An 18,801-nucleotide genomic window follows, 5' to 3' on the forward strand; every position below is an offset into this window, starting at 1 on the left:
GCAACCGCTACTCTACGTTCCTGTCACCACTTCTCGCACCCACTGGTATAATCCTGTCACTGCACCCAACCGTAAGATATGAGGCACAGACGTTAGGCATGGCGTCGTGGTATAGAGGACGTAGGATCCCGTGGCGTAGGGTGCGAATGCGTGTCTGTATAAAACGTGCCATCAAACCAGTTGCTGTTCGGCGTTTTCTTGCGGATATCACGGACTCCATTTCTGATGTGTATTTAAGCCATATCAAAGGTGTCGGTCGTGTGCTCTGATGTTCGCTCGGATGTTTCCAAGTACAGTATGTACTTTATATGTCACAGCTGCAATAGCGTAGGTTGGAATTTAGAGTCATAAAGTTAGCACTAGAGACGGCTGTGGTTGAAATGCCAAATGATCCTTGCTGCGCTGTCACCTGAGAATCCGATATCTACAAGACCTCCTGCGAGTGTGTTTGGAAGGTGTATCTTTGTCATCCCTGTGTTATCTTGTCTTCTCTTGTCGCTCGGGGTGTGATTTAGGTGGATTTATTATTCTTGAGGGGGAAAAAATGCCAACACCCATTCATTGTTCTCAACTATATTCGATTTGATAAATTAAAAAATATATATCTATTTAAACCACATACATCCTGGCTTCTTTCCCCTATCAAGATATGACAAAAAAACCCTAACAGACCACCCACAGCGGGATCGCCTTGAGAGATACGAGTGCGCTTCTTTCGACCACCAGCATTGATATTGAGAGGTGTGTGGTGTTGTATGCGAAACACTTGTCGATATGATCCTGTCACCACCCACCATCTCACCTCCTCACCCCCCCACCACCGCTACACCCCCGTCACCGCAAACCCACCACCTCACGCCCAACTCACGGCATCCCGTCTTCTTCGCCTCCATAATCACGAGATTTGTCCCAAATGCCTGTTTTGCTTGACTCACGTAGAATAGGGAGTAATCCGCGAACCCAGAGAGGATTCTCTCCTCACCCTCCACACCTCTCAATCCTGCGGAACTAATGATTTATCGCTCGGGTAGCACGTCTCTTGATTGATAGGAAGCTCATGGTTGGGTTGTCGCTCTTGCTACGTAAGGAGGGGTGTTATATATACGAAATCGAAGAAACTTCAACAGAGTGGCAGTAATGCAACTGATACCGAAGCGGCAGGCATTGAGAGAACAGATACCCTGACGGCTGCCATAAAGAAAGCCTCAAGAAAAGTGAGGAGGATGAAGCCCATTTCCACGACGCCCGAATTCTCGGTGGACGACGTATCCGCCCGCACAGTGTCAATCTACAATTCCATCCTAATTCTCACCGCTAAAAACTCTTGTCACCATCCAATCCCACCACCACCCACCCGCGTCACCACCACACCCCTCCCGCCTCGCCGCCCATCCCATAACCTCGGCGTGGAAAAGGTCAACTGAAGTGCTCTGGCGCTCTGGCGCTCTGACACGGAAGAGACACAGCTCTGTCCGCACCCTTGTTCTTCCATCTGTTATGGAGCATTGTCCCAGATAGGAGGCTTGAGGATTAGATCGGCGGTTTGGGGGGGTTTATATTTTTTTTGTATGGTTGTGTGTTTGGGATTGGATTTTTTTGGGGGATTGGGAGGTGTGTTTGAGGATCATTATTAAGTACAAATAGTACAATATTTACACACTATCCTCCCATAGAACTTCATACAACAGCCTTATACAACCTTATACAACCTCAACTAGACTCAATACCATCCTCACCCACTACCCCTTCACCCACCACCGCCTCACCACTCCCCGCTCCCTCTCCCACTTCTGGACCAAATCCTTCTCCCCCATCTCCACTCTCCTCATCCTCACCCTCGCTCCCACTCTCCTCCTCCTCACTCTCCTCATCCTCAGAACTACTCCCACTAGAACTAGTATCACTCACCACCACCTCCTCTCCCTCCTCCTCCTCCCCTCCCTCCTCCCCCTCCCTATCCTCCACCCCGTTCCCTCCTTCGATCTCGAAACACCCAGGTAAAGAGGCACCAGCAGGAAAAACATAGACCCTCGGGAACTCCAATATCACTCTCCCCCCTAATTGTGTGTCTAACCCTTCGTCGCTACGGAGGGGTATGAGGACCGTGGGGCCGGAGGAGAGGGTTAGGGGTCGGTGGAGGTAGAATGTGTAGGGGCTTTGGGGTTGGGTTTGTGGTTGTGTGGGTGCGGGTGCAGGTGTGGGATTTTGAGATTCCACTCCAGCATCGGCGGTGGTAATATCCGCCTGCACCTCTCCCTCCACCGTCGACGCCTCATCCGTACCCGTTCCTGCCTCCGCCCGTGGAGCCGCCTCAACACCAGGCGAAGCCGAAGGTGACGTCTTAACCCTCTCTCAGCAACTTCAACAGCCCTCCTCTTCTTCTCCCCCGCCTTCTCCTCCGGCGTCAAGGCTGCGCGACGTGTTTCCTCCAGGAAAGCGGTGTATGCCTCGTCGAGCGGGGTGGTGGCGAGGATTTTGCTTAGGGGGCCTAGCATCCCCGGTACAGTCGGTGTGGTTGCAGTGGGTACGGTAGAAGTGTTAGACGTGCTGGAGGCGTCGGCGGGAGCCACCCACTCAACCTGCCACACCAGACATCCCCGTTTCTTACTCCAACTCGTCCCATTCGCCTTCCTCCTCCCCATCCCCATCGGCAACCTCTCCCACCTAACCCCCTTCTGGCTTATCTCCCTCCCAACCTTCCTCTCCGCCTCCCCTCCCTCCCCCCCATATCCCCCCCTCCCCCCTCCTCCTCCTCCTCCCCTTCCCCCCCTCCCCCCCCCTCTCCTCTCCTCCCTCCCAAACCCCGGACCCCCCCTAACATCCCCACTACCAACCAACCCCCCCTCAACAGCCACCTTATCACTCCTCTCCACACCCCTCTCAATTTTACTCAAGAAGTTGAAATCATGGTCTATCCCGGCCGGCGTAGCGAGGTCGCGCATAGGCTTGTAAACTGTTGGATCCCGGAGACCGGAACAGTCTGCGCGGCGCTTGTGGGTTTGCACGCAGGTTAGGCTGCAGGAGCGGAGGGAGCAGCGGGGGCAGGTGTAGAGGGGGGGGAGGAGGTGGCAGGTTTGGCAGAGGGTGTGGAGGGGGGGGTCGTCCATTGTGTATGAGCGTGCCGTTGTGTGGGCGTGCGTGTGTTTGGGGGTTGTGAGGTGGTGGGCGTACGTCTGGGTATTGTTTAGGTGGTGTTTGTGTGGGGGTATTGTGTGTGCTGGTTGTGTGTATAAACTGTATCGTCGTGTCTGTCGGTGCTTCGACTCGTAGCTTTGTAGGATCGCGCGTGTAGCTCTAGCTCAATGGCTCTTTCCTCAATTATATTCGTTCTCTGCCTCGCGTGAGATGAAGACTGTCGCTGTTCGATGAGAGGGTCTTGAGCTGTACAGATCGCTCAATGGGTATCTTTTGCCGTCGTCGTCTGTCTAGCTGTGTTGTTGTGTCGTCGCAACTGCCAAAACGATGATGATGGTATTCGCAGAACTTTCTTCAAGAAACCTTCTTTCTCGGAATGTAGAATATAAACCCCAAATAACGTGCTCTTCCTCTTGCGCCTCCAATTCACAAAATATCCCTCTTGAACAAAGCACTCGTCTCGTTGTATCTACGTCGTCGTGGATCTCTAATCCTGCGCCTCTCCAAAAAAAGTCCCCGATAAGAAAACAACCTTCCAGTCTAATTTCTTATCGCCCTAATCCACTCATCACGTGACACAACCTCTCAAACACCGCAAACAACCACCCTTCGGTACGTACCTTCCCTCAACTTTTCCTGTCTGGCGGCCATCCATCAACTCCCGGCCGCCGTCCACGCTGGTGGATCCACCCCCGAACGAGAACCAGCACACAAAGCGCGCCCACACGCGTCTCGGATACTGCGACGACGGCGGACGGGCTGCCCCGTCCGTTCGTTGGTCGTTGTCTCGGGTGGAGGCGATTGGCCAATCGGGGGGAGGTTGGTTTATGGGCTACGGGGCGTACGGGGGAGGAAGTGGGAGGAAGAGTGGGAAATCATGGCTGGAAAATGATGGATTGGGGATCGGCGCGGCGAAGGGGTGTTTTCTTTGCTAGTACGCAGCTGGAGGTGGAGGGAGCTGGAGGATGAGGCGGATTTGGGGTGGATGCAAGCACTTACCAATTACTGGAGACTGGAAGTTAGCGGCCTACCTTAGGCCCTAGGCTACGACTGCCGGGCTGGTTGATGAAGAATCCTCAGCTCACCTCGCATCTCCCACCCGACTCGTCAAGCCGGTCGTCGATCCCAGGGACGTGGTAGAGACGAGACAGACGGGCCTTGTTGGTGTCTTGCACAGTGTCTAGGACACCAACAGATGGGCTGGGGAACTGAATTCGTGGCGGTGGTCATGTATAATACAGTGAGTTATGATATGGGAATGTGTGTGCTGTTTTGGATATCTCCCATGGCGTGGTGAGGGGGAAGGTTCTGTCATAATGACTGACTGATGCTCCGAGATGTCTTGTCTGATATCCGCTGTCTTTGGCTGGTCTGACGGGACCCTTGGGGTATCTGCACTTCCTCCCCGCTGTAGTATCCGGGGAGATACTGAAGGTGATGGCGGTGGTGGTGGTCGTCAGTTATCACCCTCTCTCCCGTCCGTCAGAGTCAGGACCCCGACATCCATCACCTGCATATCCAAGTTTATTTCCTACAACTGAGTGAGCGAGTGAGTGCGTATACCGGCATAGCATAGCATATGCAGTTCTTCAGCACCACCAGCATCAACAACACCTGCAGTCGTTTCTATATCGCATTACATTAGCACACTGCACAATACCACGCTGCTACGATACTTTACTGCGATACCCAGAATACCACGATACCGCGATACCAACCGGTACGTCCTGTAGTCTCGCCCCATCCATAACTGTTCATCCGTTTCACCCTCCCCCACCCACCGCGTCGACCGTGCGCGAGTGGCGCTGTATGTCAATCACCTCCCCCTCCCAGCGTAGCGAGCGTCGGCGGTGGTAAGTGCCGTGATAGACAGTAATCTCGGTTTCCTCGGTCCCCGTAGACCCTGAGATTTCGCCATTTTTGTGGTGAGTACACGAGTAGACGGATCGGCAGGGTAGTGCGTGCTGCTGGGTGGACGATCAAACGTGGTGAGTTGCGCTGGGAGTGAGTGGATGGATGGGGATGGGGGTGCACGTGTGGAGGGAACAGTGCGATGATGGTGATAGGAACGGTGATTGAGAGGGTAGGGGGATGTGAGTGAGTGTGGTGAGATGGGGTGTGATGAGTGGTGTGATAGGGGATGGGGGACGGGTGATGGGGTGTGATGGGGATGGGGATAGGGTGTGATGGGTGCGATGGGTGTGATGGGAAGAGACCGACTGGTCGTGGTGGTGCTCGGTAGGAGCCCGAGGGGAAGGATGAGGGATGGGCGAAGGATTTTTGAGGGGAGCTGGGGGGAGCTGAGACGATAAGGAGAGGAACACGGGGATTGAATTGTGCTGCTATGCGAACTGTGCACTGTGCACTGGTTTATGCTCTACAGCGGCATATACCCATCCTCGCAAAAAGCATTACAAAAACACGTGACCCGCCCTCCTCCTCCTCCTCCTCTTTTTACCCGTATTATAAACCAGCGTCGTACTGTAGTGGAAAGTCGTTCCCAAGTCCCCGTTTACTTCCTCCCCCCTCATCCTATACCTAATCCAGCCTAGCCCCACTGCAATCTTAGGGGATGCAACAGGGATGTAACAGGGATCCCACCACGGCCGGCTCAGGAACGGGCAGCAGGTGGGGTGGGTTGCAGCGGGGCTAGGCGGGATTGGGGATGGGGCGCGGGGGGAGCGGATGGATGGGAGGGTGTTTGGTGTGGTGGGGTGGGTGTGCTGCGACGCCCGTTTCTTTTAGTTGGGAGACGGTTGATGGGTTTGTAGGGGGTGGTTGTAGGGGAGCAGTGCTGGGGGAAAAGCAATTTTTTGGGTGGAGGCACTGGGAGAGACAAACGGAGTGGCAAACGGGAGTCGGTGATGGCGATGATGTCTGAGATGCTGCGGGAGAGGGACGGCGGGATTGTTTATTGTGGGATAGTATGGAACATAGTAGATAGATAGTAGAATAGTTGAGTAGAGTAAATAGAATGCGTATACAATAAATAACTCCTCATAACAATGGCACCACAGCAGCAACAACAAACAAGCAAAGGGGGCATACAGCATACAGTACAAAATGTCCGTGTAGTAGCACTACAGGTACACATTTCTAGCCCACTGCTGCTCTGCTAAACCTGTCGTGTACCTTACAGCCGTACTAACAGGACAAGTATTAGCTGTACCACCACACAACACGGGGTTGTCAGTCAACCACTAGACCACCTCCCCTACAATCCTCTACTCCCCTACAGCCCTCTACTCCCCTACAATCCTCTACTCCCCTACAATCCAATCCATCCTCTCCTAAACATATAGTACTTTCTCTAACTATCCAAGTATCTCCACGTACCCACTGCTCCCAGCCACCGCATATCCACGCCTACCACGCGTAATCCACCCATGTCCGCTTCACGCAATGGTTGACTAGGCTAGAGGGAGGTACGGAGGGGTACTTAGGGGAGTAGGTAGGATACATGTGTCTCTCTACTCTAGCTGTCTCTAGATGGCTCATTGTTGTGTGTGACGAGCTATTTTACTATCTTGCTCCCTCCTCTCTTGTACACCCACCTACTAACATACCTAACCCTCTAAGTAAATACATACATCCATCCATCTAGCTGCTCCTATCTAACTCTCTCCCTCTCTCCTCTCTTATACAGCCACCTATTAACATACCTAACTCCCTAGCTAAATCTCTATCCATTCACTCCTGTGTGACAAGCTATCCTCCCTCCTCTCTTGTACACCCAACCCACCAACAGCCACCAGCTCCAAGCTTCCCTCCCTCTAACCCACCCAACCCCCCACAGCCAATCACACCCCCCCAATCCATCTCCCACACCTATCCCACCCCCTCCCACCCACCGTACCTTTCCCATACGAGCCACATACCCCGGTACATTCAGGTACATGCACTCTAATAATCTCTCCAACCCACATCCACATCCATCTCCACCCCCCCCCCCCCCCGGTCCCTCCCTCCCTCTCTCCTGTGCACACGCCCGTACCTGGGCAAAGCAAGAAGAAACCCGTTACAGAAAGCCTCATCTCCTCTCCTCCTCTCCCCCATCCCTCCCTCCTCACCGCCGCAAGAGAGAGAAGCAAACGAATCCTCACTCACTCACCCAGTGAGAGCAGGAATTCAATCCGCCGACTTGGTGTGTGTAGTAGTGTGTTGTGTACGAGAAAGAGTGAACTGCGTTTGCTACCCCCGATTGTCTTTGCCTACTCGCCGGCACCTTCTTCGACGAGTTTAAAAAGAGTAGACTTCTTTCGCCTTCCATCCAGCGCAGTTGATCCTGTTCGTCGCCCTCATCAACAATTTCAGCTTTGAAGCTATCTACAGCCATCGACTTCAATCAATCCCCCACCACCGTTCCGACCAAGCTCGCGAACCAGAGATCCGACCCAGCGTCTCTCACCCTCACCAGCACCTCCCAAATCCACACGCAAACCCTCACAATGGCTCCCTCCCTCAGCACACACACCTCCTTCGTGCGCCCGCGCACCGGCGACCGCGACGGCCGCCCCGGCACCCGCGACCAAAACGACCAATCCCTCGTGATCCCCAGCCGGACCTCCTCGCTGCACTCGCGCATCACCCAGCCCATCCCCTCGACCCTGAACGTGAAGCCGCAGCAGCGCGCTCCCAAGACGCTCACGCATGCCTACATGGTGTGTGGTGTTGGGCGCGAGCCGGCACAGTGGGTGAAGGCGCCCGCGCCGGCGCAGGGCAAGATTGGACATATGAAGGGGGCTGTGGGGCAGTTTTGGCTGCCGGAGATTCTGGGGAGTAGTCCAAGGTTGGAGCAGGATAATGAGAATGCTAGGGCGTTGCATTCGGCTATGAGGGTATGTTTTTGTATCGTTGGGTGGGAATTGGAGATGGAATGCTAATGTTGTGATTACAGGCTTGCTTCCCTCATGATGTCGAGATTTGCACTGGTAGAAGCCAGCCGCATTGCGTGCACCACTCTTTCGTCCTCCAGCAGGACTCCTCCCACACCCTCTACGGTATTGCCCTCCGCGTCTGGTCGAGGGCTGACGAGAAGCGCGCCGAGACCATCAGAGACCTCCGCAAGAGGACGGAATCCGACTTTTACGACTCCGCCGACGAGACATACTGGATCCCATACTGTCTCTCCTTCCTCTCGAGATACCCCCTCTACGACCTGCTCGGCGACTACCTGCGCGGCATGTGGATCCACTGGAACAAGGCCACCAACCTCTTCCACGCCGAGGAGGTCTCGCGCATCCTCAGCTTCCCCGCCCCGCGCCTCAACGACCTCGTCCGCATCGACATGAAGGATTACGCGCTCTGCTACCAGTTCCCCTCCTCCCCCACCGGCTTCCAGAACTTCGCCATGTGGCCCCTCTTCTCCTGTCTCTCCATCCCAAACATTGTGGGTGTCATAGAGGCCGCCTTGTCGCCAACCCGCCGCATCATCTTCGTTAGTCACTACGCTGCTATGCTGACTGTGGCTGCTGAGACGATCCGCTACTGCGTTCGCGTCTACGAGTGGAGCGGTCTCTACGTCCCGGTTGTGCATGCTAGACATGCCACTGAGCTCGTCCAGGAGCCGGGCCCATATATCCTCGGTATCACCGCTGAGTGCAGGACTCTCTTCACTGCGCCCACCGACGCGCTTGTTGTCGACTTGGACCGCAACTTTGTCCTTACTTCCAGCCCACCTACCGCCCTCAATGCCGGCCAGCGCACCAAGATGGTTAACCGCATGACTCAGGCTCTTAACGGCGATATCACCCCGTCTGGTGTTCCCCAGCACCTCAGATCCGCATACGGAGGCGGCAAGCTCGTCCCAGCTGGCCAGATCATCGTCATGCGCGGTGAGGTCGAGTCGATCCAGGACCCCGAGTGGTGGAACCAGGATTCCATCATGGCGGTCATGGACCACGTCTGCGAGAAGATGGGCAGGAACACCGGCATCAAGGCCGTCTTCGGCGGCGCCGTCAAGAAGCCCCTCATGACCAAGGTGTCGATGCGCCACCTCAACGAGATCGTCAGGGAGCGCAACCAGTACTCCCGCGACGCGCTGGAGGCATGGCAAGATTTCATCAACCTCAAGGGCAGAATGGACACCGAGCTCGGCAAGGTCACCAAGCGCAACAACTTCCTCGTCGAGGAGCTCGAGAGCTGGAAACAGCAGTTCCTCAAGTTCCAGGCCTTCGCCGAACAGCTCACCAAGGAGACCACAGACCTCAAAGCCAAGATCGAATCTCACAAGCGCGAAGCTCGCCGCCTCACCTCCCTCATCGAGCAGCACAAGGACGACAGCGCGCGCATCACCGTCCGCCTCTCCGGCACGGAGAAGCAGCGTGACGACGCTCTCGAGGCGCTGGTCTTGCAGCAGGAGATCGCCGAGGAGCTCGAGCGCGAGCGCAAGCGTAACAAGAAGGAACTGTCTCAGCTGCAGCACACTAACACCACTATCCTCCGCCAACGTGACGAGGCACAGCGTGTGGTTCTTCACCTCCGCTCGCTCATCAGCGGCCAAACTCACCACATGGAGCATATCGTCCGCACTCTCGGCAAGGACGAGCTAGCCGAGTACATCGAGAACGGCTACGACGACGAGGACCTCGAGGACATCGCCGAAGAGGGCGCTGCTCCCCGTGACGCCGCTGCCGGCGAATCCTCCGCCCCCGCCGAACCCGACTCCCGCGCCTCCTCGCGCGCCCTCTCCCGCGGCGCCGACGTCAGCCCCGAAATGGAGACCCGCCTCTACAACTCCCCCTCCGCCAGCGCGCGCAACTCCAAGCGCCTGAGCAACATGTCCATCATCGATGTGGCGGACCGCCATCTCCGCGACAAGACCGACGCCATCGCGCATATCATCCGCAACATCAGCGAGCAGTGCGCCGCGGCCGTCGAGGGGCTGCAGCTTGCTCATGACGCCGATGCGGAGGCGGAGGCGATCGCGAGACAGCAGCGTAGGCTAGCCGCGCAGAGTAGGCATTCTACGGCGTCAGTGGCCAGTGTGGCCAGTGTGAGTGGGCAGAGTGAGGATGGCGAGGCGGGGAGCGAGGTGGATGAGTCGTCCCTGCTGCACCCGGGGCGCGCGTCGAGTATCCCGCCTACACCGGATCTTATCCACAATCGTTCCAGCACAGCGATGTCCATTGCTTCGGTGACTACCACCCCTGAGCGCGGATCAGCGCAGTACTCCGACCTCCCCACCAAGATCGTGGAGGACTCCGACGAGGGGGAGGAGAGTTCCACCTCCACACCGCAGCAGGTGGAGGAGATGCCCACCAAGGGGCGTCTGCACGAGTCCTTACTCCACCGCCCGAGTGGAGCGAGGATCAGTGCGCTGGGTGGACATTGACTCGTTGGGTTTAAACCGCAGAGGCCGGGGAGCGGGGGGGGACGGCCTGATAGCCCTATTTTTGGTAGGGCTGGTGGAGGGGGTGAGGTGGGTGTTAGTGGTGGGGGGCGGTTTGAACATGCTAGGGTGGCGGAGGTGGTTGGTGGTGCGGGTGTTGTTGTGAGGGAGATTGGGGTTAGAGAGGGGGGTGAGAGGGAGGTGTGGGGGGATAGTCCGACGCTTGCTACGTTTCGTCGGGAGTCGGTGAGGGAAATGCGCGAGTCTGCGAGAGAGCGCCGTGAACGCCGGCAGAGCAACTTGAGCATTTCCTCCTCCGCGCCGTCTCGGCGAGAGAGCGGGGTTAGTGTTTCCTCGCGCCGCTCTTCTAGACGCGAGAGCGTGGTGAGTGTTAAGGAGGGGGAGAGTAGTAGTGGTACGGAGACGGCGTCGAGTCCGCCGCCCGTGCCGAACTCGAGTAAGAATCACATCGAGAAGAAGGGCGGGTTGAGGCCGTTGAGTCTGGGGACGCATGAGGTGAGGGCGAGGAGGTGGAGGGATGCTATGGAGGAGTTGAAGAAGATGTAGATCTTTCTGCCTCTGTATGTGATGGGGGTGTCGATCCTTTGAGAGTGTACTGTTTTCCTTGTCTGAGTTTCTGAGTGTTGAGGGGAGAGGGAGAGGGAGAGGGGGAGAAAATGGGCGTCCGCGGCGTCTACGCAACTTTTGTATTTCTTTGTTTTTCTTCTGCTCGAGAGATGCCTACGGGTTGTGTCGTGCGAGCTGTTTATTTCAGTTCTTTTAGCGCCGAGAGAGAAGGGGGTGGTGGTGGCATGTCTGCTGTATTTCTGATCTCCTTGTTCCTGTTGCTGTTGTCGTTTTTTCGATACTGTATTGTTGTGTTTGTTTTGATATCTCACATCTTATTTTAGCTGGCTAGTTTTTTAGTTGTAGTGCTTCTTTATATCCCCATTTCGAAATTCTTAGGCAATGTTTATTAGTTTTTACCAACTTACCCTACGGTCTTTACCATCTTACGTGACATTTGCCTGCTTCTACCGCTTGCTGATGCCTTTTTGTTAGACTTTCTTAAGTGAACCATATGTCTCCTGTCTGCTGTGTGTGCTATGCTCTGCTGTGCATGAAGAGAGATTTCCACCCACACACACATATATATATATATCAAAAAGACAACAACCCCTCAAAGTAGAAGTAAATCGCTGCCTTTCGGTGTGTCAGAAGCTAGGCGGGCCTGTGATGTGGCAAGGGTGTGTAGAAAGTAAACCCATCCATCCCCCCCACCCCCCTTATCTCACCCACCCACCGCACCTCAAAAGCATACATACCCCCTTCATCTCCCACATACGACCATAGATTCAAGAGAATTGGGCATCCCGTCCGCTCTGCCATACACAAGCTTGCGTATCCTCTGGATAATAGTCTCAATCGTGCCAATAGGCATAGCGTGGAATCGCGGCCCCTTGCCGCCTGAAGGGTGAGGCGAGGGGTGAGCAAGGTGAGCAGGGTGAGCTAGGGGGTGAGCAGGGTGAGTGGGACTCGGTGGCGTAACTTCTACAGTACCAAACTTCTTACAGTACAGCAATGGTTTCGGTGCTGTTAGCGGTACGCTTCTCAGATGCCGTTATAGTTAGGTCGTTCTCAATGTACTTCGATAGCCCTTTAACATATTTTCTGTTGTACATCTGAGTTGCAAGTTCCATGAGCTGAATATCCTGAACAACGCAATTTGATGCCGAAGTGGCTGAACAGCGCATCTGAATCATTCTGTACATTAAAGAAGACCTTGGGGATAGTCACGGATTCTAAAACATCCTTTAGTGTCTGTCCTGCCTCCCCTGCTATAGTAAAGGCATTACCTTTGAGTACGTGGAAGTTGACTAGATAAGTCTTGTTAGGCAGTAGGACGAGAATTTGCAGAATTGAGATAGAGCCAAATCTGTATAGATTTACCCCTTTAATATCGATATAGATAGACAGAGGGCTTGCCGGAAGATCAAGCAGAGAGTCGACGAGATTGGCAACAGCCTCCCTGCTGTCGACCAGGTAACCGCATCCTACTTCCTGGAGGTTGCTGACCTGGAACCGCCTAACAAGGTCTGGCACATTATTCGCATCTGACCTTTATAGATTGTTTGTCAGATAGGGATCAAAAGAGGCTTCAATTACTTATACGAATCATCCTTACCAAGGCTGATAGACTTAAGGCTGCTTATAGTAGTAGAGATAAGCAGACTTAATATATATAAGGAGGCTTTTAACTTATGTCTACTAGTTAATATATACTAGCGTTAGTACTGTCTAAGATGTTGTAGCCTTTATAGAGTTGGCCTACTTTGTATAGGGTGGTAAATTAGGTTTAAAGGGCTAGATGCACTTTAGAGGGCGGCCCTAGGTGCTTGTAGTTTGAACTGTAATTAAGTTATTACTGTTAGATTCGTCGAGCAAGTCGAACGAATTGCCCTTTCAACTATTCTAGCTTTTCTGGTTATTCTAGATGTTCTTGCTGCTCTTCGGCGTCTGTTTCTCTAGTCGAGCGTAGCATCACTCTATATAGCCTTAACATCTCACCAAGTCTGATTTATAACACAAACCGCGTGACCATTTCAGCCGCACCATTTCAGCCACCACATTTCAGCCGCACCGAGCACCTTTGTGATCACCAACATCTTGTCCGACGCTATTCTTTAGTTGTTGTCGCCATTCTCGGTACTATATCCTTTACTTAGAGAAATTCAACTAAGTAGCTCTTCAACGTCACATAAACATACAATCTTGAGATCCTGCGTGTCTCACCAATCTTAGAGCCCTTATCTTGGTCAAGATGCCTTTCGGTTGGATAAAGCCCCGCTTTACGACAAAGTCAAGAGAATCTTCAAAACACTATAAAGCCTCCAGACCTGTTGCTTCTGAATGCGTTGCCTCTGGATCTGTTGATTCCGGATCTGCTGCAGACAAGAATGGATTTGGCTTGCACATATTGTATGATTCTACAAAAGCAAACGAACAACCTCTGCCAAGTCACCTTAGCCCAGATACTGATATATGCTATGAGGAAGTTGAGTATGTCTATTTGATTTTCTTTCAAGCTGTTCTCTATCACAACTCGTCTTAGTTTCCTCTCAGGCAAGATATTGCACATTGCTAACCTAGACGGTTTATAGCATCATTGCAATTCATGGACTTGGAGGGAGGCCTTTCGACACTTGGACGCATCCAAAAACAAAGAATATGTGGCTTCGCGATCTCCTTCCTTTGACAATGACGAATAGTCGCATTATGACGTATGGATATGATGCTGAAGTGTATAAGAATAAAGGCACCTTGCGCATCCTCGACAATGCAGAAAACCTTTTGTTTTCAATTTTAAATACCCGGAAGACTGACCAAGTAAACGACCCTGCGCAAGCAAACCAATTTGCACATACTGATCCCTTCACAGAATCGCAGCCGCGCGATTGTCTTCGTTGGCCATAGCATGGGTGGGATTGTTGTAAAGAAGGTATGAGTCTTCCTATAGGTGTGAGACCTTCTAGTTGATGCATATCAGGCTCTAGTAATGGCTAGTGAGGAACAGCGGTACAAAAATATCGTTGAATCAACACGAGGTGTTATGTTCATGGGAACACCTCATGACGGAGCAGATGCCGCCAAACTAGCTCTGACTATAGCTAACATAGCAAATTCCGTGACAAGTATCAATACAGTCAATCTGGAGCTTTTACGGCGTGATTCGGAACCTCTTACCGAAATTGCGAGGTCGTTTGGGTTCCTTGCACAACGCCTGAAGATTGTGACTATCGTCGAATCGAATACCACGCGGATACCGTACATGAGGACTCAAATCATGGCAAGTTAAGGATGCCGTTCGATGGGCCCAGCTGATGAAAGTAGATTGTGCCTCAACCTTCCGCCAGGTTGAATCTCGGAGACCGAGAAATCGTCTTTAGTATTATGGACGCAGACCACCATCTTGTCTGCAAATTCACGGGTGGAGATAGCCTCGAGTACCGGAAGGTTAGGAATGCTATTGAACTTCTAGCTACTTCACGTGATGGTATGTGAGTACATGACACGTCGATGTCGTGGTTGTAACAATATCTAATGGTTTGGGGGCTATCAGCCTCACAGGACCGCCTTCCACGTCTCCAGATTCCCTTTTCACCTGATCCCGAATTCGTTGGCCGCGAACCTGTGCTTCGGGAGCTACATCAGAAGGTGTCTCTGTCAAATATTCATAGCCGCCATGCTTTGTACGGCCTAGGGGGCGTTGGGTACGCTTCACTATTCCTTATTATCAACACATGTCATGCTTACCATATCGCATAGAAAGTCCAGCATTGCAATCGAGTACGCAGTTCAACTCAACAGGCTCCAGCCGTCGACATGGATCTTCTGGGTACATGGAGCGAACTCCAGACGATTCAAACAGTCCTATCGAGAGATCGCCAATAGCTTGGAATTGCCAGGGCGCGACAACCCACAAGTCAACGTAGTCGAACTTGTTGTCCAGTGGCTTAGGAACGAAAAGAATGGTAAATGGGTAATGATTCTTGACAATGCCGACAATGAACACCTTTATTTTCCGAAGACCGAGTGCAGTCCTCAAGAACGGGAGGGAATGGAGCCATCCGAAGCCTTGTCGGCGTATTTGCCTCAGAGTCGACATGGCTGTATTCTTGTGACTTCACGGGATAGATTGACGGCAATGGAGATGGTTTTTAATCGAAGCAGAAACATCACAATGATAGAGCCTATGGACGAGGAAACAGCACAAAGTCTAGTCAAGAAAAGGCTTTCTGCAGAACAAATGGACGGGGCCAACCTAACTACATTCATTGAAATGTTGGGGCACATACCACTAGCAATCACCCAAGCATGCGCGTACCTCGAGCACTCGGCATTCGATGAGTCGACGCCCATGACAATTGCAGAATATGAAGCACTTTTTCTTGAGACGAAGAGTACCCAGCTATATCTTCTGAAGACGGATAGAAGCGACGCGCGACGAGACACCGAGCTACCAAGTTCAGTTGTCACGACATGGCAAATCTCGTTTGAACAGATCAAAAGAGAAGATCCATTAGCCGCTGATATACTTTCTCTCATAGGTGTTCTGGATCGCCAAGGCATTCCAAAGTCCCTTCTCAGCCTCGACGACAATTCTGCAAAGACCAGGGAAGCACTGTCACGACTCCTGGCTTTTTGCCTCATTAAAGCCGAAAAGGGAAATAAGACGTTCGAGATGCATCATCTCGTGCAGCTCTCTTTACGTGCATGGCTGGATGACCGTTCGGAAACAACGAAATGGATCTGCAAAGGAATTGAAATCCTATATGAAGCCTTTCCTAAGGATGCTTTTTTCACCCCCACCAATTGGCTCGAATGTTCCCAATATCTTCCTCATACCCACGCACTTTTACTGTCAAATATTTTGACTACGAAAATTGAAGAGAGTGATATCGACATGAAGACAAAAGCGGTGTTCCATACAACGAGGCTCCTCAATTATGTAGGAAATTATTTGGACACACAGGGCCTTTTCGAAGACGCCCTGTGCCAGCATCGTCGTGCCTACGAAATCATGGCAAAGTTCTGTGGTCCCGAACATAAAGACACACTTATGCACTATAGCAATGTGGCACAGACCCTCTCGGAGCAAGGCAAACCAGCCGAAGCTGAGGCCATTGAGCGCGAAATCCTACGAACTCTTTCGAATACACTTCCAGATGCCCAGGATGACGGATTGCACAGTCTCTCTGTGCTAGTTCATGCGAATTTAGCCCGGTCGCTTCATCGCCAGGGAAAGTATGCCGAAGCTTATTCTATCGACGAATACGTGCTGAAAGAGAGGAGGGTGAAGCCAGGCACTGAGAATAGAGACCTCTGGATTAGTATGAACGCAGTTGCGCAAAGCCTCGCAACAGCTGGTCAGCTGGAAGAGGCAGAAGCAGTTAGCCGTGACGTTGTGGCAAAGCAGACAGCGGGTCTCGGTCCAGGAAACACGTTTACCTTCGAAAGCCGGAGGGGCCTAGCAAGTATCCTAGTATTACGAGAAGACTTTAAGGAAGCAGAAGTCGAGATCAGGAACCTAATCGATATGGAAGGGAACGTACTTCCAGAAGGTCATCCGGAGAGGATGAGATCAGCGAAGATTCTGGCGGGCATTCTGTGCAAGAAAATGCAATTTTCAGACGCGGAGGACGTCCTCCGTGATGCACAGCGTTGTGGCGCGGGATTCTCATCAGAACCAACTCTGTTGATGGCCAACCTTGAGGCTGAGCTAGCTGGAACACTTCTACAACAAGAAAGATACGACGAAGCAATAAAGTTGTACAGAGCAAGCCTTTCCGTTCGAGACAAACTTCTACCAACGCGGGATCTAACAACCTACAATCTAACGGCGAACCTAGCCACGGCTCTCGGCCTTGCGGGAAGGATCACAGAACAGCAGGATATGCTGTGGGAAACGCTGCAGGCGCTCACACAGCTCTCGGACCTCAACATGAGACCCGTACTTGATGCTCTAGTTACCCTCGCCAGCTCCTTTGGCGTTATTATAGACCCGAAAAACGTTCCAGATGCCTGCACGAGGATCTTAAAATCACAACCAAGTCAGATATCCGATAACTGGGAAGTTTTCAAACCACGCGTGGCATCCCTCAGTTGCGTTTTGTTGGGTCTACGAATGAAGACCGAAGGGCTTGAGCTAAGTGTCCGCTTCCGCAAACGACCTGACCTGTCCACCATTCAACCTATCATGGCACTCATTGAAATCTACAAGGCGAGCGGTCGTTTCCGAGATGTGGTGCCGCTAGTGCAGGAACTTGTAGAAGACTTCACTCAGCTCCTTGGTCCTCAGCATCCCCTTACGACTATGCACGTTAGCCTACTCTCCGTGATGAGGGATAGCGATTCTGAGGAAGCCGAGAAACTTGCTAAATCTGCTGCCAGCTTATCAGAGGAGCTTGGGAATACGGAATTAAGTGGTAATATCTCTCAGGACTTGGATAATGTTCCGGCTCTACTAGGAAAGCAGGAGGAGACGCAGAAGTAGTAGCAGCAGCCGTCGTTTTACCATTATTATAGCAGCAGCAGTAGCTGTAACAGCTGCTCGTGCTAGCATGTAGTGTTTCCCGCTAACTGAGACCCTATATTCCAAACTTACATTATGGCTTTAGAAGTGAGAGTAATGTAGAGTGGTTCCTTCTGCCACAAGAAGCAATCCGTGGCACGTGATGTTCTTATGCAGCGTCATCTTTAGAGCTTCTACGATTTCAGAGTGCTCATTGCTGCGGTTATTGCTAAGTCAAAATATATTAATAAAGATTACGAGGTCTATTCCATTGTGGAGTAAGGCAACCTTTTGAAGAGTATCCAACATTGAGCAATTCATTGGCATGCTTGCATATAGATGCAATTACGTTTAGGGCCGAGAAATCCGGCTGTTAGGCCTCACTATTGCGATATTTGTTCGAGCAGCAGCTCAGCCGGTGAATGGATTCTCCTTTAGTGGGGTAGAATTCAACCTACTGACTTGTATCACGTCTTTGAGTATTACGTATACGAATGGTATTTGTGGTTCACAGACATATCTTCTTCTGCTTGGTCTCACTATTGCGGCATTTGTCTGACGGGTAACTCGACCGGTGAAGGAATTCTGTTTAGTCGGGGTAGTATTTGGCTCTTGATTGTGAATCAGTATGCATGCTTTACACAAGTGCTTTCACTCTACTATTGGTCTTGTATTACATTTCCCGGAACATCGATGGGGAGACTTTGAGCTGAAATGACACCTGCATGTAATAGCAAATCTTCTCAGTAACGACGACCATGTACAGTTATTAGAAATCATCATACATAGTAAACTGTCATACCTCGATATTGTCGAAGATCATCTTCGCAAATGAGATTCGCTGTCTATTAAACATGCATAGCTGTATACTCTTTACACTTTTTTAACTAATGTTTCACCTAACTTTAATACAAAATCAATAGTTTAATAGTTGGATAAAACCTGTTCTTCGAATCTGCAGAGGCTATTTTGTATAGTATTACTTATATACTTAAGGTATATAAGTAATACTTTAGTAAAGAGAACTACTATGTATGTTCTTAGCTGTAATCGAAACTGTGATAATATCGCACTCTACTGCTAAAAAGCATTGTGTCTTTCTTGCATATTACAGCTTGTTTTCAGGCGATAATGCCAATCTTCAGTAGGCTAAGAAGATCTAGAAGCTAGTAAAAAAACATTTAAGTTTGTTTAAAGCACTCATTAAGGATTTTGGATCTTGCAAGACCGTAGATATACTTAAGGGACTCCTAGAAATTTGTAC

At 51.8% G+C, this 18,801-nt stretch overlaps 4 protein-coding genes across 4 annotated transcripts; 3 read left to right on the forward strand and 1 right to left on the reverse strand.

Annotated features, from left to right (window-relative positions):
* Positions 1-1,710: 1,710 nt before the first annotated feature.
* Positions 1,711-5,443, reverse strand: VE01_03704 (uncharacterized protein; the record flags this gene model as incomplete). The annotated part of the gene is made up of 3 exons (XM_018273188.2): positions 4,817-5,443; positions 2,367-4,761; positions 1,711-2,340 (listed from the first exon to the last, which is right to left on the reverse strand). The coding sequence occupies exons 2-3, from the start codon at positions 3,105-3,107 to the stop codon at positions 1,711-1,713; spliced, it is 1,371 nt and encodes a 456-aa protein (XP_018131819.1). The 5' UTR covers positions 3,108-4,761; positions 4,817-5,443.
* A 1,656-nt stretch (positions 5,444-7,099) lies between these two features.
* On the forward strand, positions 7,100-10,509 carry VE01_03705 (uncharacterized protein). The gene is made up of 2 exons (XM_018273189.2): positions 7,100-7,973; positions 8,033-10,509. Exons 1-2 carry the CDS (start codon positions 7,584-7,586, stop codon positions 10,466-10,468), a joined length of 2,826 nt encoding a protein of 941 aa, XP_018131905.1. The 5' UTR covers positions 7,100-7,583; the 3' UTR covers positions 10,469-10,509.
* Positions 10,510-10,670: 161 nt separating this feature from the next.
* On the forward strand, positions 10,671-11,565 carry VE01_03706 (uncharacterized protein). Its single transcript, XM_018273190.2, has one exon. The coding sequence runs from the start codon at positions 10,721-10,723 to the stop codon at positions 11,030-11,032; it is 312 nt and encodes a 103-aa protein (XP_018131917.1). The 5' UTR covers positions 10,671-10,720; the 3' UTR covers positions 11,033-11,565.
* A 1,559-nt stretch (positions 11,566-13,124) lies between these two features.
* On the forward strand, positions 13,125-17,637 carry VE01_03707 (uncharacterized protein). The gene is made up of 7 exons (XM_059463560.1): positions 13,125-13,525; positions 13,627-13,852; positions 13,905-13,964; positions 14,013-14,312; positions 14,357-14,519; positions 14,586-14,736; positions 14,792-17,637. The coding sequence occupies exons 1-7, from the start codon at positions 13,287-13,289 to the stop codon at positions 17,517-17,519; spliced, it is 3,867 nt and encodes a 1,288-aa protein (XP_059319822.1). The 5' UTR covers positions 13,125-13,286; the 3' UTR covers positions 17,520-17,637.
* Positions 17,638-18,801: the final 1,164 nt, after the last annotated feature.

The sequence above is a fragment of the Pseudogymnoascus verrucosus genome (genome assembly GCF_001662655.1).
Source record: "Pseudogymnoascus verrucosus strain UAMH 10579 unplaced genomic scaffold scaffold_13, whole genome shotgun sequence".
NCBI classification, from domain to species: Eukaryota; Fungi; Ascomycota; class Leotiomycetes; order Thelebolales; family Thelebolaceae; genus Pseudogymnoascus; species Pseudogymnoascus verrucosus.

Excerpts from the sequence above, each read along its gene's own strand:
- VE01_03707 (XM_059463560.1), top strand. The coding sequence starts at position 13,287 with ATGCCTTTCGGTTGGATAAAGCCCCGCTTTACGACAAAGTCAAGAGAA. Across the intron at positions 13,853-13,904 it reads ATACCCGGAAGACTGACCAA|AATCGCAGCCGCGCGATTGT; the intron begins GTAAACGACCCT and ends ATCCCTTCACAG. Across the intron at positions 14,737-14,791 it reads TACGGCCTAGGGGGCGTTGG|AAAGTCCAGCATTGCAATCG; the intron begins GTACGCTTCACT and ends CATATCGCATAG.
- VE01_03705 (XM_018273189.2), top strand. The coding sequence starts at position 7,584 with ATGGCTCCCTCCCTCAGCACACACACCTCCTTCGTGCGCCCGCGCACC. Across the intron at positions 7,974-8,032 it reads CGTTGCATTCGGCTATGAGG|GCTTGCTTCCCTCATGATGT; the intron begins GTATGTTTTTGT and ends TTGTGATTACAG.
- VE01_03706 (XM_018273190.2), top strand. The coding sequence starts at position 10,721 with ATGCGCGAGTCTGCGAGAGAGCGCCGTGAACGCCGGCAGAGCAACTTG.